Raw genomic sequence first — 14,210 nt, forward strand, 5'->3', positions numbered from 1 at the left:
CCCTCTTTTTTCCCTTTTTTTGTATATTAATATTGCTGACCCATTTCAAAATCAGTTTGCTTAACAATTAACCTCACTTATAATACAGAGTGGGTTTCTCGTGGTGTACTCAACATCATAAAATTAAATTAGATTAAATCAGTGGTTCTCAAAACCTCAAGGCACACCTGTATTCATATATGTTCAAAATAGCTTCTATAACATGTTCATTCTCTGTACACATTTATTTTTATTTAATAATGCCAAATAAACTTTAACAAACGTACTGCAGTTCCCTGGAGGAAGGTGTATATTTGGAAATTAATGCATACAAAGTACAGATACAGCCTACTAAATTTAAAAAAAATCATTGGTTACTTGTTTAGATGTCTGTTGCAATACTAATGTATAGTTGTAACAAAATCCCGAGGCACACCTGGACTGGCCTCATGTGTCCTTTAGCAGATAGGAAGAGACTTGATAAACTCATCAAGAAGGCCAGCTCCATCCTGGGATGCCCTCTTGACCCAGTGCAGGTGGTGGGAGAGAGCAGGATGATGGATAAACTGTCATCGCTGCTGGTGAAGGAGTCCCACCCCCTGCAGGTCACTATCGCAGCACTGGTCAGCTCCTTCAGCGACAGACTGATACACCCCAAGTGTGTGAAGGAGAGGTATCGCAGGTCCTTCCTTCCTGCTGCTGTTAGACTGTACAACCAGCACTGCTCCCAGTAGACCTCTCATGTGTACTCAAACTCTACACATATCCCGTTCTCATTCTCACTTTGGTTTGCACTAACTGGACAGTTTTTAATACCCATATTTATTATTTGTAAATAAAAATACACTGCCCACACTGTGAATAATTACACTGTTCATATTGTAAATATTATGTATATACGAGTCTATTCTATTTCTTATCTTTTTATTTTATTATATTGTTTATTTTTATTATTGTTTATTGTAATATTACTGACTTTTGGCTGCTGTAACAAATACATTTCCCCATCTGCGGGACAAATAAAGGAATTCTGACTATGAATTCTGTCACCAGTGTGTCGGCAGCATACCATTTAGGAACCACTGCTTTAAAGCCCCCCTTCATTTAATAATCATTTTTTAATCACTAATGTGTTTTTGCTTATTATTGCTTCACTGTGATGTCTGAGCTTCACATTCACCTGCTGAAGGAGGGAAGTTGCTCTGTGCTCACCATTGAAGTCAGTTCAAAACGTGAACATCTGAGCAGGATTTCTGACATTACAACTTGTTTGGAAATCAGTCCAATACATAACAGGTTAAACTTGAAACCTCCAGTGCACATACACTGAGAATGGACTGTGGAGACATGGTTTGCCCAGCAGCTAAAGTCCTCAGCTGAAATACTATCTGCATATTGACAGATTCTAGATTTATTGATGAGGGAGAAGAAGAAGATGTCATTTTATTTTTTGTAAGTAATTGTTTCGTGTATGAAACCATAATTAATTTAATATTCAAAGAGCATGTTCATATGTCTTAAAACATGTCTGTGGGGGGTTTTAATGAGGTATTCACTTAAAGAAGTCTTTAAAACTGATGTTATAAGCCCAAACATTACAGCTTATTCGTGAGAACTGTGTTGTGAGCTCTGTCCTGATCATTTATCAGTGAGCTGATCCATTCTCACAGATCTCTGATGTCTGTCTGTCTGTCTGTCTGTATCTCCACTCCTTCATTTCCTTTGTGGACATGACTGGGCTTTCTGGGGGGCGTCACGTGACCGGTACCTCAGCTTGTATCTAGGGGCGTGGCTCTGCTCACATGCAGTACGCAGCTACGGAAGCCTTTGAGTTTAGTTGTAAACCCCTCTCCGAAAATGGCGAGCTGGGGAAGAGTTGCCGCTGTCCTAAGGAATGTTTTGAGGAGCCCTCGGTCTCTGAAAAGTCCGGCACTTCGCCGTGCGGTCGGCCCTGGTGTTTTCGGGTGTGTAGTCGGAACTGGGCTGGTCTGTTATTATCAGTACCGTGCTAACAACAGGACTCTGCCCTTTGCTGTACATGCAGAGGAACAAAAAGTGAGTACACGCCTCATAAAAGTTTGTGTCGTCGACATTGACGCCCAACAGTCAGACACACCTGACTACTGCACCATTTAAATGTCTGTCGGTTGCGGCTTAAAGTCATATGTTGCTAAATAGGTTATTGCGACACACTTACATTAATATTTACAGAAAGGGCGTAAATACTGAGCCGAGAGTTGGTATCAACAGCTAACGCCCCCCAGCTGTCACTCACTGACACACCACGCAGATGATGTGTTTCCTATCAGAACAACCATCAGTATTGACTCGGTTCAGTTCTTGTGATATCTACAGTGATATTTGTGTCTCCCGTGCTGCTCCAGGAAGCCGCAGCTCCCCAGGGCTCTGCCAGGAGGCTCCGTTTCATCCAGTTCGCCTCGGTGGTGTACGAACAGGAGCCATACATGACCCCGCGAGACTTCCTGTTCTCTGTGATGCTGGAGAACGTTGACAGTAAGATGCTCTGACGTCAATCGCTTCACCACCTAATGACTGATGAGTATTAAATTATTGTGTATCATATGTCATAGTGTCCACAGTCACCAGATACATGTCAACCCAGAGGAGCACTTATGGGAGGTTTTATTAAAATAGACTGAGAGTCCAGGTTAGCAGTAAAGACTGAGCTAAATGTGTTGTAGCTCCAGGCCCGGGCCTTAATGAAAGGCCACACCTTAACATGGAGGTACAGGTGCTTGTAAGAGCTTTATAAACAAAGCTGATTATTTGAAATGGCTAAAATGCAAATAAAAGATCCATCTAGGTGATTTAAAAATGATATTACCTTGCCTGCATTATCCTGAAAGTGCAGTTTTAAAAGATATGAGTGGTTATGTGAAAATGCTGCATTGCAAAGTTGGTTTATTTTAACACCAATAGACGGACATTACGTAGTGAAATCAGACATATAACATGTCTGTGCTGGGAGCTGCAATTTGTTCGCAGCTCATGTCGCAGTCAGATGTAACTCAAAAGCATAAAACAAGGCTTCCTATTGTATTGGATTGTATTATATTTATAAGGCTGTGATTAAAACATTCTTTGTAAAAAAAAAAAATATATGTTTTTTTTATTCTGGCAGCCATGTGTGTCGTCGACATTGATGCCAAACAGTCAGACACACCTGACTACTGCACCATTTAAATGTCTGTCTCTTGCGATTTAAAGTCATATGTTGCTAAATAAGTTATTAGCAGATAACTTGCTTTAACCATAACTAACTACAGAAAACCTTCATTGCCAAATTAAATTCTATAAAAGGGAATCATGTAAAGATATAATATATAACATCTCAACATTTGTTATATATCTTGTTGAGTTATGTACTGACATTATCCCAAATGTTTTCATCAGTGTTCAAACCCAGAGAGTTAGTAATTTTATTAAAGGTAACTGTGCGTTTCATATCATCACCTGAAGATGTAACTCATGGGAGAGTCAGAGACTCAGGAAGAAAGTCGGTGAACGTTCAACTAAACATTAATAAAACTTTAAGACATTCCCTCATCTGTGAATATTTCTGCCTGAGTCACATTGACAGATTTTCATTGGTAGAATGAAATGTATTGTAGAAGATAAAAAAAACCCTGCAGACATTCTCATGTATAGATGAAGATTCATGAAATACATCTACGTACCTTCTGTTCTTTATTCGAAGGTTGTTGTTCTGTTAACACATCTTGTTTTTCCTCATGTAGGAAAGCTGCAGAAGAAAGTTTTAACAGAACAGGTATGTTTACACCATCACGTTGTGTAGTTTCAAGCTGCACATGTAGTTATCATGTCATCAGTTTTTCTGTTTTTCTGTTTCTTGTCGGTGTTTTTGCAGGAAGTTGACAAAATGTTGGTGTCTGTCTCTAAAGTCCGGGCCGGTAATGATCTGTTCAGAACCTTAGGAGACGATGGTGAGTCTTCAGTCTGAGTCAACACATAGAATATTCTGTATTATTCAGATCCACATCACAATGTGTTTGTTTGTTTCCTATTCATGTTTAATTTTATCTGTGTGACCTTAACTGGCAAAAATGATGTCTGTATGTTTGCATTTTTTATTTCAAAATCGGTCAATATATTGTTTCCACAATATCGTTTTTTGTGTCTTGCAGGTTTGATCTCCTACACAGAGTATCTGTTCCTGCTGACTATCCTCACTAGTAAGTAGATTCCCACACACTGGCTGAGCTGCTGGGCCTTGCAGGGTCTTCCCCCGCTCTCAGTAATATTGTGATGAATGGACTTGCCTGTGATTTTGTGACTTAAGTGGATGCATTTTCTCCAAGAAGAGTTCTGTTGGAGCTTTGCACACCTGCACATTTCAGTGGAGCTCGACCATTAATCAGCAGCTGCTGACCTGATTTGTGTTGTAACTCTCAGCACTCAGCAAATGTTACTCTGCCCTACTAACCGAGTGCATTGTTTCATGTGAGGTTTTCTAAAAGTGTTTAGACAGAGCTCAGATGTCTGACAGTGCATTGCTGTTGCAGAGCCGCATACAGGATTTCACATTGCATTCAAAATGCTTGATGTTGACGGCAATGAGCATGTGGACAAAAAGGAGTTTCTCAAGGTAAGACCTCTGATGTATCATGAATTTTTTATCAGTGAGATGTATTAATATTGAACAACACACTTGTTTCACATGTAATTACGGGAAGACACATTGTATAGAGATTCTGTTTGTTCAAATGTCTGTTCGCATTTAAATGTAAAAATACTGCCACCTTTAATGCTGCGTCAAGCACTGATGCTCCCACAGTTGTAAGTATGGACCATGGCTCCGTGTAAAGGTGAGGCAGAGCAGCACTGCTAGTGACTGTAGTCTGTTTTTCATCTGTCATGTGTTTGCATCTGTGCAGCCTGAGTCAGCTCCTCACTGTAGTCCGTTTATGTAAAGCCACTTGACATTTTTGTGTCTGTTCCAACCAGACTCGTCCTCTGTGATGACAGCATAAGACCGCAGTGTGCTTAGTCTAGATCAGGCCCAGGCTGGCAGACTGCATGTTGGCACGCATGCACCTTGTGTCGTATTTTCATGTAGTGACTTGGTGCACAAGTATAAAGCATTCAAGAGTAGAAGTGCATGGATTCTTATTTGCTGCAGTGTCTGTCCTGTGTGACTCAGATAAAGGTCATATCTCTGCTTTCATCAGTAAAATCATCCTTTTTTTGTTTTGTTTTTGTGAGCGTTCAGAGAAGCAGGATGTGTGTTCACATTTTGTGAAGTTGTTTTTAATTTTATTGTGGAAATATTATAATGTTTTTGAATTTTTCTTTTTTTGCTTCTGAAGCTGAAGAAAATCATTGGGAAAAGTAAAATGAAAGCTCCTAAGGAGAGCACAGAGGTCAGTATTCACATTCCCTTTGAATGATTCTGTCCCTTTTCAGCATCACTAATAATGTAATGCCTGCCCGTTCAGTTTAATAGTAGTGTACTGTATGTTCCCTGAATGTTTACAGAAACCAGTGGAAGAAGGACAGGGTGTTAACACAACACTGCAGGCCTACTTCTTTGGAAAGAAAGGGGAAAACAAGCTGCAGTATCAGCAGTTTTGCAGGTAAGGAAATGTCACTGCTGCTGTCACTGATCAATACATTACAGTGATCAGTGTTTAGCCACATTTGAGATGTAATGGGTATTTAAGTCAAATCTCTCAATAAGCTGGATGAAGTGCACAGATTCTTGCCTTTAAACACAAAATTCTGTCCTTGCATACAATATGGCTTATCACATTGTACCTAACCCAGGGCTGAATGCAGCCTTATAACCTGGCTGCACACTGGCATTATCCTGGCACATTCCACAGTGGGCTAACCCCGACTTTAGCCCAGGGCTTGCTGGCCCTGCTCCAGAGCACAAGTAGTCCTGAGTTTGTTGGGTTATTCCCTGAATATCAACCAAACACGGGGCTAGTGTGAAACGGAGGCATAAACATAAGCTGCGTGTTGCAACGGATATTTAACCCAGGGCTAGTAGAAATGCAGTGTGAGTCATATGGCCCTGGGCTGAGGTTAATTCTGGGTTCACAATATGTGTGTGCAAAAAGGGGCTAAGATAGTGAAATGTGTGTCCACAGTAACAAACGTTTTTCTTCACTGTAGAAATGTTGCTATTTAATACAATGCTAGTTACAGCATGTTCAATTAATACAATTAATGTTTTTTTCTCAGTTTTATTTGTATAACGTTGAGAACATGACCACTGCATACTGATTTGAAGACAATAAGTAACTGTCGGCACTTGATACTGACCTTTTGATTTAAAAATGCAACAGTAATTTTAAAAAATCTATAATAAAATATAAAATGTTGTGATGCCAGCATTTTAGTTTAAGATGAAGACTTCCTATCATCAGCATGTGATCTGTGATTTCTCCTTTTTATTTTCTCAAACGGTTACTTCTCCCTTCTCTATTTCCCTTTTATCATTTACTTTCCCTTTTATTCGACTCAGGAATGTTCTGTTTTATTTGTTTTGCACTCTTTTAAGTAATACTGTTGTGACATTTTTCCCCTCACAAACCTCAGCAGGACTGTTGGTTCTTAAAGCATTAGATTTCTAGTAAACATCTTGTGTTGTTCAGGTTCATGGAGGACCTGCAGGCTGAGGTCCAGGAGATGGAGTTCCTGCAGTTCTCCAAAGGTATGGACACCATGCGAAGAGAAGACTTTGCAGAGTGGCTGCTTCACTACACCAACGAAGAAGACAATGAAGTCTACTGGGAGAACATGAGAAAGAAAATCCCTGCTGGCCAGGTAGGAAAAAAAGTCAATCTGGTGAAAACCTGGTTCAGTTTTGCATTAAAGTAAACTGACATGTTTTGTCTCGCAGAGTATCACATTTGATGAGTTCAAGGCTTTCTGTCTGTTCACCAACAATCTGGAGGATTTTGCCTTCTCAATGAAACTGGTGACTGGAGCCAATCGTCCTGTTCAAATGGGTAACACCTCCCTGTTGTGTAGAATTTCAGAGTTTTTATTAAATACTATGTAAAGTAGAATCTAGAGACTACATCTTTCCTCCTCTCATTACAGCCCAGTTCAAGCGAGCTGTGAGGATCGCCACAGGCCACGATCTGTCTGAGAGTGTGCTGGATACTGTATTTAAACTGTTTGATATGGACGGAGACAACTGCCTGAGCCATAAGGAATTCATGGGTGTGATGACAGACAGAGTACTGCGCGGTCTGAAGGTCAGTCTGTCCATCTTAACATTTTATATCATATTTTAATAGCTGCAAAAAGAATGTTACATCTTAAAGGAATAATTTAATGTTTTGGGTATTTTAGCTTGCTTGCTTTTCTGTGACATGGCCTTAAAATAACACAAAATATATCTCGATATTTCAAAAGCGCTTTTAAATACTAAGTATGGGTGACAAGAGCAAATATAACAATATTGGTACTTTCACAAAATATTAACACATTTTTGATAAATAATCATCAGTTATGTGGATATAATTACTTAAATGGGTAAAGGCAAGTATTAGAACTAGTAGAACAGTCTGGTAAGTTCAGAAAAATTAAATCACTTTACTGTAATGCAGCCTTTAAAACCCGTAAGTCATATCACCATATGATGATATCCAAAATCTAAGACCGTATATTGTCTCATATCAGGATAATGATATATGGATATATCGCTCAGCCACACTTAGTTTTTTGCCAAAAGTCAGGTGAGAAGATTGATACCACTCGTAATGTGAAGCTACAGCCAGTTAGCTAAGCTTAGTATAAAAACTGGAAACAGCTAACCTGGCTGTGTCCGAAGGAAAATCAGTAATCATAACCTGTAACTCAGCAATAAATGAATTTCCCAAAATGCTGAACTATTAAAAATTTAGTTATGTCATCATATCGACTGCTGAAGAAATTGGAGAGAAAAAAACATTTGTGCATCAGTCATTGCATGCTCTGTAGTGCCCTACTTTGTATCTCTTTGGTTCTACAGATTGATTTTTCATTCATACAAAATCAACTGTCTACATTTATGTAACTTTCATTTTATCCTGGCAAGCTATTTGTAAAGATACGAATTCTGAACTCTCCCAGTAGATCTCTTATGGACTGCTGTCCCAGGGCTTTTTGAATTTCTAATTGAATGTCAGTTTGATGTGATGAACACGGTCCCTCCCTCAGGTGCAGCATCAGAATGGCTTCTCTGGCTATTGGAAATGTGTGAAGAGAGAGACCATGAAGGCAGCTCGGGAGGCCCTGGGGGACAACGGGTGCCCCTTCTGAACCACCACGACACGTCTGACAGACGATCATTATACCACTACTCACCTTGGTCTCTTATAATCAAATAAGTGGGGTGAACAACATTATAAATGTAACGACATGTAAAGAGGATTCACACCACTATCGTGTGTACAATTATGTTTACAGATCAGTAATGCATTGTCTCATATTGGTTTGACCCATTAAGACCAGATGCAACATACGTGTGTATATACCTTTAAGAACTGTGGATGTGGCGTTTACAATACGTGTATTACTTGGTGCAGTGTGCTGGCCTTTGTGCTTAATCAATTCATGCATTTAGATTAGAATGGCTGATGACTTTTTAATTAATTTTGCACTCTATACGTTTACAAAACTGTGCTTCAATGAATATATGCTCAGTCTGTGCATGTTGATGCTGTTTCAAGGGCTTATATAATATCAGGTGTGGGTTTTTCATGTTTTTGTGAAAAATATTTATCAAATAAAGTTTTATAAAAATGTTTCAACAAGGTGGTCCACAGAATAAACCAGCTCTAACTAGTAACTATTTTGTCATTTATTGTAGAATTGACCTGTTAAGATCACATGAGTATGTGGGTTAACCATTGAAGATTGTGGTGCTAATTATCTTACCATACATAGAATTCAAAAAGTAAATAGACAAAACAAGCTTACTTCTGCGATAGATGAACAAATTAGTGACTGATGCCAAGGTTATCAGTGAATACAGCATACACAGCTACAATACAATAAAATTACATTGAGCATGAAGCCATCTTTGGTCTTCTTATCACTATAAACAAATACATATAAATTTGTATTGTATCAAAAATAGAAATTACATAGCCATATTGAAAGTAAATTCACATTTTTGACATACAATATAAGGAGATTACGTAAGAGACATATTGTGGGATTACATTTTTTCAATCCTTGGCTTTAAGGACCCAATGGTTTTGCCACATTTTGGACATTCATTTGTTTTTTGAAGAAATGCATTATTCTGTCAATCTCGCCGTCGTCCATCTGTGTAAGACAGTATGCAACGTATATAACAAAAACACAAATGAAAGACAAAATAGATTGTCATTCTTGAAACAAGCATGTGCTTTCTATCCTGGGCTTTGAAAATGAGGCCTGATGAGAGGCCTCTGGACAAAGAAGAGAGAGAGAGAGAGAGAGATGTGGTCAGGACTCAACATTCAGTTGTGATGGAGCAGCCCGGCCTTCACAGGTGAGCCCCGCCCTGACACACGGACATGTCCCTCTTCTCAAAAGTGAGTCTCGTTGCGTGTTTAGTTAACGGGGTGTGTGTAGTTGTCCTCCTGTGGTTCAGAGTTCTTCTGTTCTCAGAGGCACACATGATGAACTGTAGCCAAAGTGGACCTCTGCTTGAGATAATAGGGAAGTGCTTTCAAAGTGTTTGATCCACTGTGGAAGAAGAAGAAAGATATGTGTAAGGATTTAGGAACGTTATAAACAAACAGTAGAGTGACAATGGACAGCTTTCTTTTCTAACTGAGCTCTAAAGTACTCTAAGTACTTTGATATTTGAGTATTTCCATTTTCTGCTACTTTATACTTCCTCTCCACTACATTTATTTGATACATTTAGTTACTAGTTACTTTGCAGATTCAGATTACTCAGTGTTTAAAGGCTGTTAATTGTGACGTGTTACCAATCAGGTATCGTTGTGGGCGGGACACTGTGTGAGAAGATGCTGCATCAGAGCCAAAGTAGCACATTTTAAAACTAGTTTATATACTATTAGTTTGATACCGATAATCAGAAAATGCTGAATATTGGCCCTGATCATCGGTCTACCCCTATTATTACAGCAGGGATGTACAAATAGGCCTTATTGTCCCTACTACAGTATGCCAAAAAGGTATTAATTTGCATTCTGTGATGTATTTGCCTAGTAAATTAGTAAGTACAGCCTGACCAATACTAGATTGTTGGTCCCAATGCTGATATTAGGGAGTAAAAAAATGTGGATATCCATTTACATCCGCCGATTTGCTCACATTTTATGCAATGACCCTTCAATTATGGCCAAACATTACATATGTAATGGAGCTGGGATATTTTACAGTTTAAACAATAAACTTTGTTTAAGTGCACTTAAATAAACTTATGGAAATTTAATGATAAATTACCTCAAGCATCTTTTTCTGCATTTGAAAGGAAATAAACAAAAAAAGTCACATCAGTGCATATCGGCAAATATGTACATATATATTTGATATCAGATCACAGATATCTGTGATAAGCAAATATCGTCTGAAAATATCAGTCAACCATTGTATAGGTGGGGCTCTAATATTGAGAAGGTCCTAAAAGATCTAATTTGGTGAACCCTGCACAGGACGTGGGTCTAATTAAGAGAAGTGTCTACAACATCCAGTACAGTATAGTGGTTAGCTGATGAGACTGTACTAATGTTTATTTTATCCTGTCTCTTCACTTTTTTTTCTTCAAATTTTCACAACAGCCCGTGATGTCAGATTTTTGAATTTTGTGCCTCAATCTGACCTCTGAATCAGCATCAAACTGTCGAGGCCTCTCTCGACACCGTTACACACTACACTTTGTTTTGTGTCTTATTAGTGAACGGTCTGATTATGTGCAAAAAACATGGAGTCTAAATTATATAAAGTGTATTGAGTTTTAAGATGATTTATAAATCGCAAAAGGAGAAATGACACTAACAATTTATAATAACCATCATTAATAAAAGGGAAATTTATAGTTAACTACACTGTAGTTAATAGCTAATTCACTGTCAATAAACAATTAACTGATTCATGAACCATTGATAAAACAACTACTTACTGTAAATTTGCAACTGATTTTTATAATACTTTGTGAATGGTCAATAAATACTGTGTAGTTAATTTTTAAGCATTATTTGGATGACCATTATAAAGCTGAAACTGATGTTTACAAACCTTAAAAATGTCTTAATAAATGGTTTGAGGCATTTCCTTGTTTGTTATGATTGAAATAACTGTTAACTAAAGTTTAATTAACTATAAATCTACCTTTTATTTAAGCTGATCATTATAAAGTGTTACCAAAATGATTACGGTGCATTATTGCAGTGTTCCACTGTAATCTGTGTTAACACACACTGTAAACAACACATGAAAGTATTTCTCACATGTCAGTTGCAGTGTAAACAAGTGAAATATGTAATGCTGACAGAGGTCATGTTTCTTTGTGGCTCACAAAATATAAAAAAGATTAAACAACTATCGACACTGATAGTTCTCCTCTGTCATGTTGCTCTGCAGTGATTCTTATCCTGTGGAACCTGTGGAAGTATTGTGATAATGATGTTATTTATATGTATTACTGTGAACTCTTCTCTCCTTCTCTCTTTACACTACCTGAGCAACTGTTTAAAGTTATTATTCACACACACTGCTTCCAATGAGTTTCTTTGCTGTGTGTATTCTGTTGCGTATTTTAGAAGACAGATGATAACATCACTTAAATTATTAATGCTGACTGAATTTAACCATGGAGGCACGAGGATTAAGAGCTGACCTGAAATCTAAAGACCTTTACAAATCACACACTCTTTAATGCTATGTCATTTGGGGCCAAGCAGTCACAGCTGAAAAAAGAGAAAAGTATCTCTACTGATTAAACTGATTTCATTTTTCATTTGCAACTCTGATTTTCTGGATCCTCTCATTATGGGAATTTTTTTCTTGTCTTTTTCTTATTTTTGTTTTGTTTTGATTAGTTCAAACTGTTTTGAGCTTTTAAAACCTGTTTAAACTGGTGCCATCCTAACCGTCCCTCTCAGGACAGCTGCTGTCTTACCATTCACCACAACAGGATGGAGACGTCAAGGGTCGTTCTCCTTCTTTACTGTCACATCTCCGTCTCCGGCCAGGATGGTGGAGATCTCCCCCTGCATGAAGGCCCAAGGCACAGTGGATCCAGCCAGGGGACAGCGCTCTCCACTGGGGCAGTACACCTCCCCGCCTTGACCTTGGCTGCGGATGAACCCTCGGGTGCAAGGGAAGCAGAACTTGTGGTGCTGGACAGAGGGACACTGGACAAAATGAGTGTCCTCCAGGCGCTCTCTGCAGAGGGTGCAGCAGAGCAGAGTGCCCTGGGCGCTGCTTGTAGACTCTCCAGCACCGGCGTTGCTGCTCTGACCCACCGCGCTTAAACCCTGCGCCAAGGCTGCCTGGGAGACTGAGGTGGAGGCAGTGGAGGGGCTGCTGCTGGTGGGGCGCCCGGCTGAGGAGTGGGCTGTGGACATGCTGGGGCTATCTCTGGCCATCTGGCTTGAGCTCAGGCTGTCTGCAACTCCCATGAGCGCTGAGATAGGTGAGGGCTGGCTGTGTAAACGGGGTGGGCCCTCTTGAGGGGCGGCCATGCCAGGAAGAGGTTCCATGCCTGAGTAAGCACCTCGGGGCCAGGGCTCTCTCGCTGGGTGATCGGGCCGTCCTTCGCTCTCTCCATTCTCAGAGCCCGGAGAAGCCTTGCGGCGCCGAGTTGTGCCTTTTGCTGGTCCAGGGCGCCCAGCGGCTGCCATAGGCAACCCTGCATCTGGCTGAGGCAGAACCTCTGGGATTGGGGGCTCCTTAAACATACGCACACCATCATTCAACAGCTCAGAGAGCGCACGCCAGTCTCCTGAGCCTTGCCGCTTTTCATATTCCACATAACGTAGCCCAGAGTTCACCGCTTTACCTGCATCTTTGGCTGAGTCTCGGAACATCTGCCTGACCAGGTCTGGGACACCTGAGAAGATCATTCCAGAGCCGGCAGGATACTCCACAAACACCTTCAGCTCAAACTCTGGACTGGAGCTGACGTCAAAGGCCAGGACCCGACCCACCAGGTTATGGTCTTTCCTGAAACGAACATTAAAGGGGACACAGCTGCTGAGAGCTACAAGTACATCCCGGACTGCCTTGGGACGGTTTGGCCAGCCTTCGACCCTGCTGCGAGCCACCTCGTTCAGTTCAGCCATCACTTCATTGTTCCTCCACACTGCAGGATCTATACCCACCAGAGCAGAGGTGCTGGCACCCACACCCAGGGACACAGCCTGTCTTCTGCCAGCATCACCCATTATGGGGCCAGCTGAGACTGCAATAGGTGTGGCCCCGGCCCTGGAGCCTGATAACGGTAACAGCCCATGAGGGGCTGCTACTAACCCCTGAGCTATCAAGGCATGGGATATGGTGCCATGAAGACTAGGAACTGCCCCAACAATAGCCCGACGTGTGTTTGGACTCTGTCTGCTGGCCTCTGACAAGGCCACATCTTCAGCTCTGTGCAGGCCATTGGGGAGGCGAGAAGACACCCCATACTCACCCCTCCCCCTATCTATACGCTCTCCATGCTGCCGCCCTGCTTCAATGGGCCCAGCCGAGCTGGGTTTTCCCTGCTGTGGACCGGGAGACCTGCCGTCTAAAACTCCGTGCGTGCTCTTCAGCTGCCTGGCAGTTTCAATGAGGAGCTCTATTCTGTCTGCCCCGTCGTAGTTGACACATCCCCGGCACACAGCCTCGCTGAACTCCCACAGCATGGCCCAGGGCATCTTGGGCAGATCGCAGAGGTAGCACCATTGCCGTCTGGAGGAAGACTGCGAGGCGGAGGACATGTTGTTTACAGGCCCTCGACCAAACTTTCTTCGGAGGCCTACACGTTACGGTCCGCGTTTTCAACAATCCTTCAGTTCTCGGACACCACACGCCGCATGCCGCGCATTTTACGATGGAATCGAAACGAAAACTGAGCTCAAAGCGCGACTGTTGACGGCAGCATTTAAAAGTTAGCGACGTCTTCTTTCTCGATTTGTTCGTGTCGGTCTGTGTGGAAGGAAGTAAAATGTCATAAGACACCGGAAACACCTACGCGACAGAGGCCGAGGGGACTATGGGAGTTGTAGTTTAATTCCTACACTGCTGTATTT

At 41.1% G+C, this 14,210-nt stretch overlaps 2 protein-coding genes across 2 annotated transcripts; one reads left to right on the forward strand and one right to left on the reverse strand.

Moving 5' to 3' along the window:
- Nucleotides 1-1,797: 1,797 nt before the first annotated feature.
- Nucleotides 1,798-8,806, forward strand: micu2 (mitochondrial calcium uptake 2). The gene is made up of 12 exons (XM_084373227.1): nt 1,798-2,034; nt 2,364-2,493; nt 3,738-3,769; nt 3,869-3,944; nt 4,146-4,193; nt 4,524-4,606; nt 5,328-5,381; nt 5,497-5,594; nt 6,621-6,792; nt 6,869-6,977; nt 7,072-7,229; nt 8,176-8,806. The coding sequence occupies exons 1-12, from the start codon at nt 1,837-1,839 to the stop codon at nt 8,275-8,277; spliced, it is 1,260 nt and encodes a 419-aa protein (XP_084229353.1). The 5' UTR covers nt 1,798-1,836; the 3' UTR covers nt 8,278-8,806.
- LOC311269197 (interferon regulatory factor 2-binding protein 1-like) lies at nt 8,801-14,136 on the reverse strand. Its single transcript, XM_084373226.1, has 2 exons — nt 12,098-14,136; nt 8,801-9,693 (listed from the first exon to the last, which is right to left on the reverse strand). Exon 1 carries the CDS (start codon nt 13,896-13,898, stop codon nt 12,123-12,125), a length of 1,776 nt encoding a protein of 591 aa, XP_084229352.1. The 5' UTR covers nt 13,899-14,136; the 3' UTR covers nt 8,801-9,693; nt 12,098-12,122.
- Nucleotides 14,137-14,210: the final 74 nt, after the last annotated feature.

This window comes from Pagrus pagrus (genome assembly GCF_965226575.1).
Source record: "Pagrus pagrus genome assembly, chromosome: 14".
NCBI lineage: Eukaryota > Metazoa > Chordata > Actinopteri > Spariformes > Sparidae > Pagrus > Pagrus pagrus.

Bases quoted from the DNA above. Each gene is read 5' to 3' on its own strand.
- micu2 (XM_084373227.1), top strand. From the start codon at position 1,837: ATGGCGAGCTGGGGAAGAGTTGCCGCTGTCCTAAGGAATGTTTTGAGG. The intron at 3,770-3,868 runs GTATGTTTACAC...GTGTTTTTGCAG, and splicing joins AGAAAGTTTTAACAGAACAG to GAAGTTGACAAAATGTTGGT. The intron at 7,230-8,175 runs GTCAGTCTGTCC...TCCCTCCCTCAG, and splicing joins GAGTACTGCGCGGTCTGAAG to GTGCAGCATCAGAATGGCTT.
- LOC311269197 (XM_084373226.1), bottom strand. From the start codon at position 13,898: ATGTCCTCCGCCTCGCAGTCTTCCTCCAGACGGCAATGGTGCTACCTC.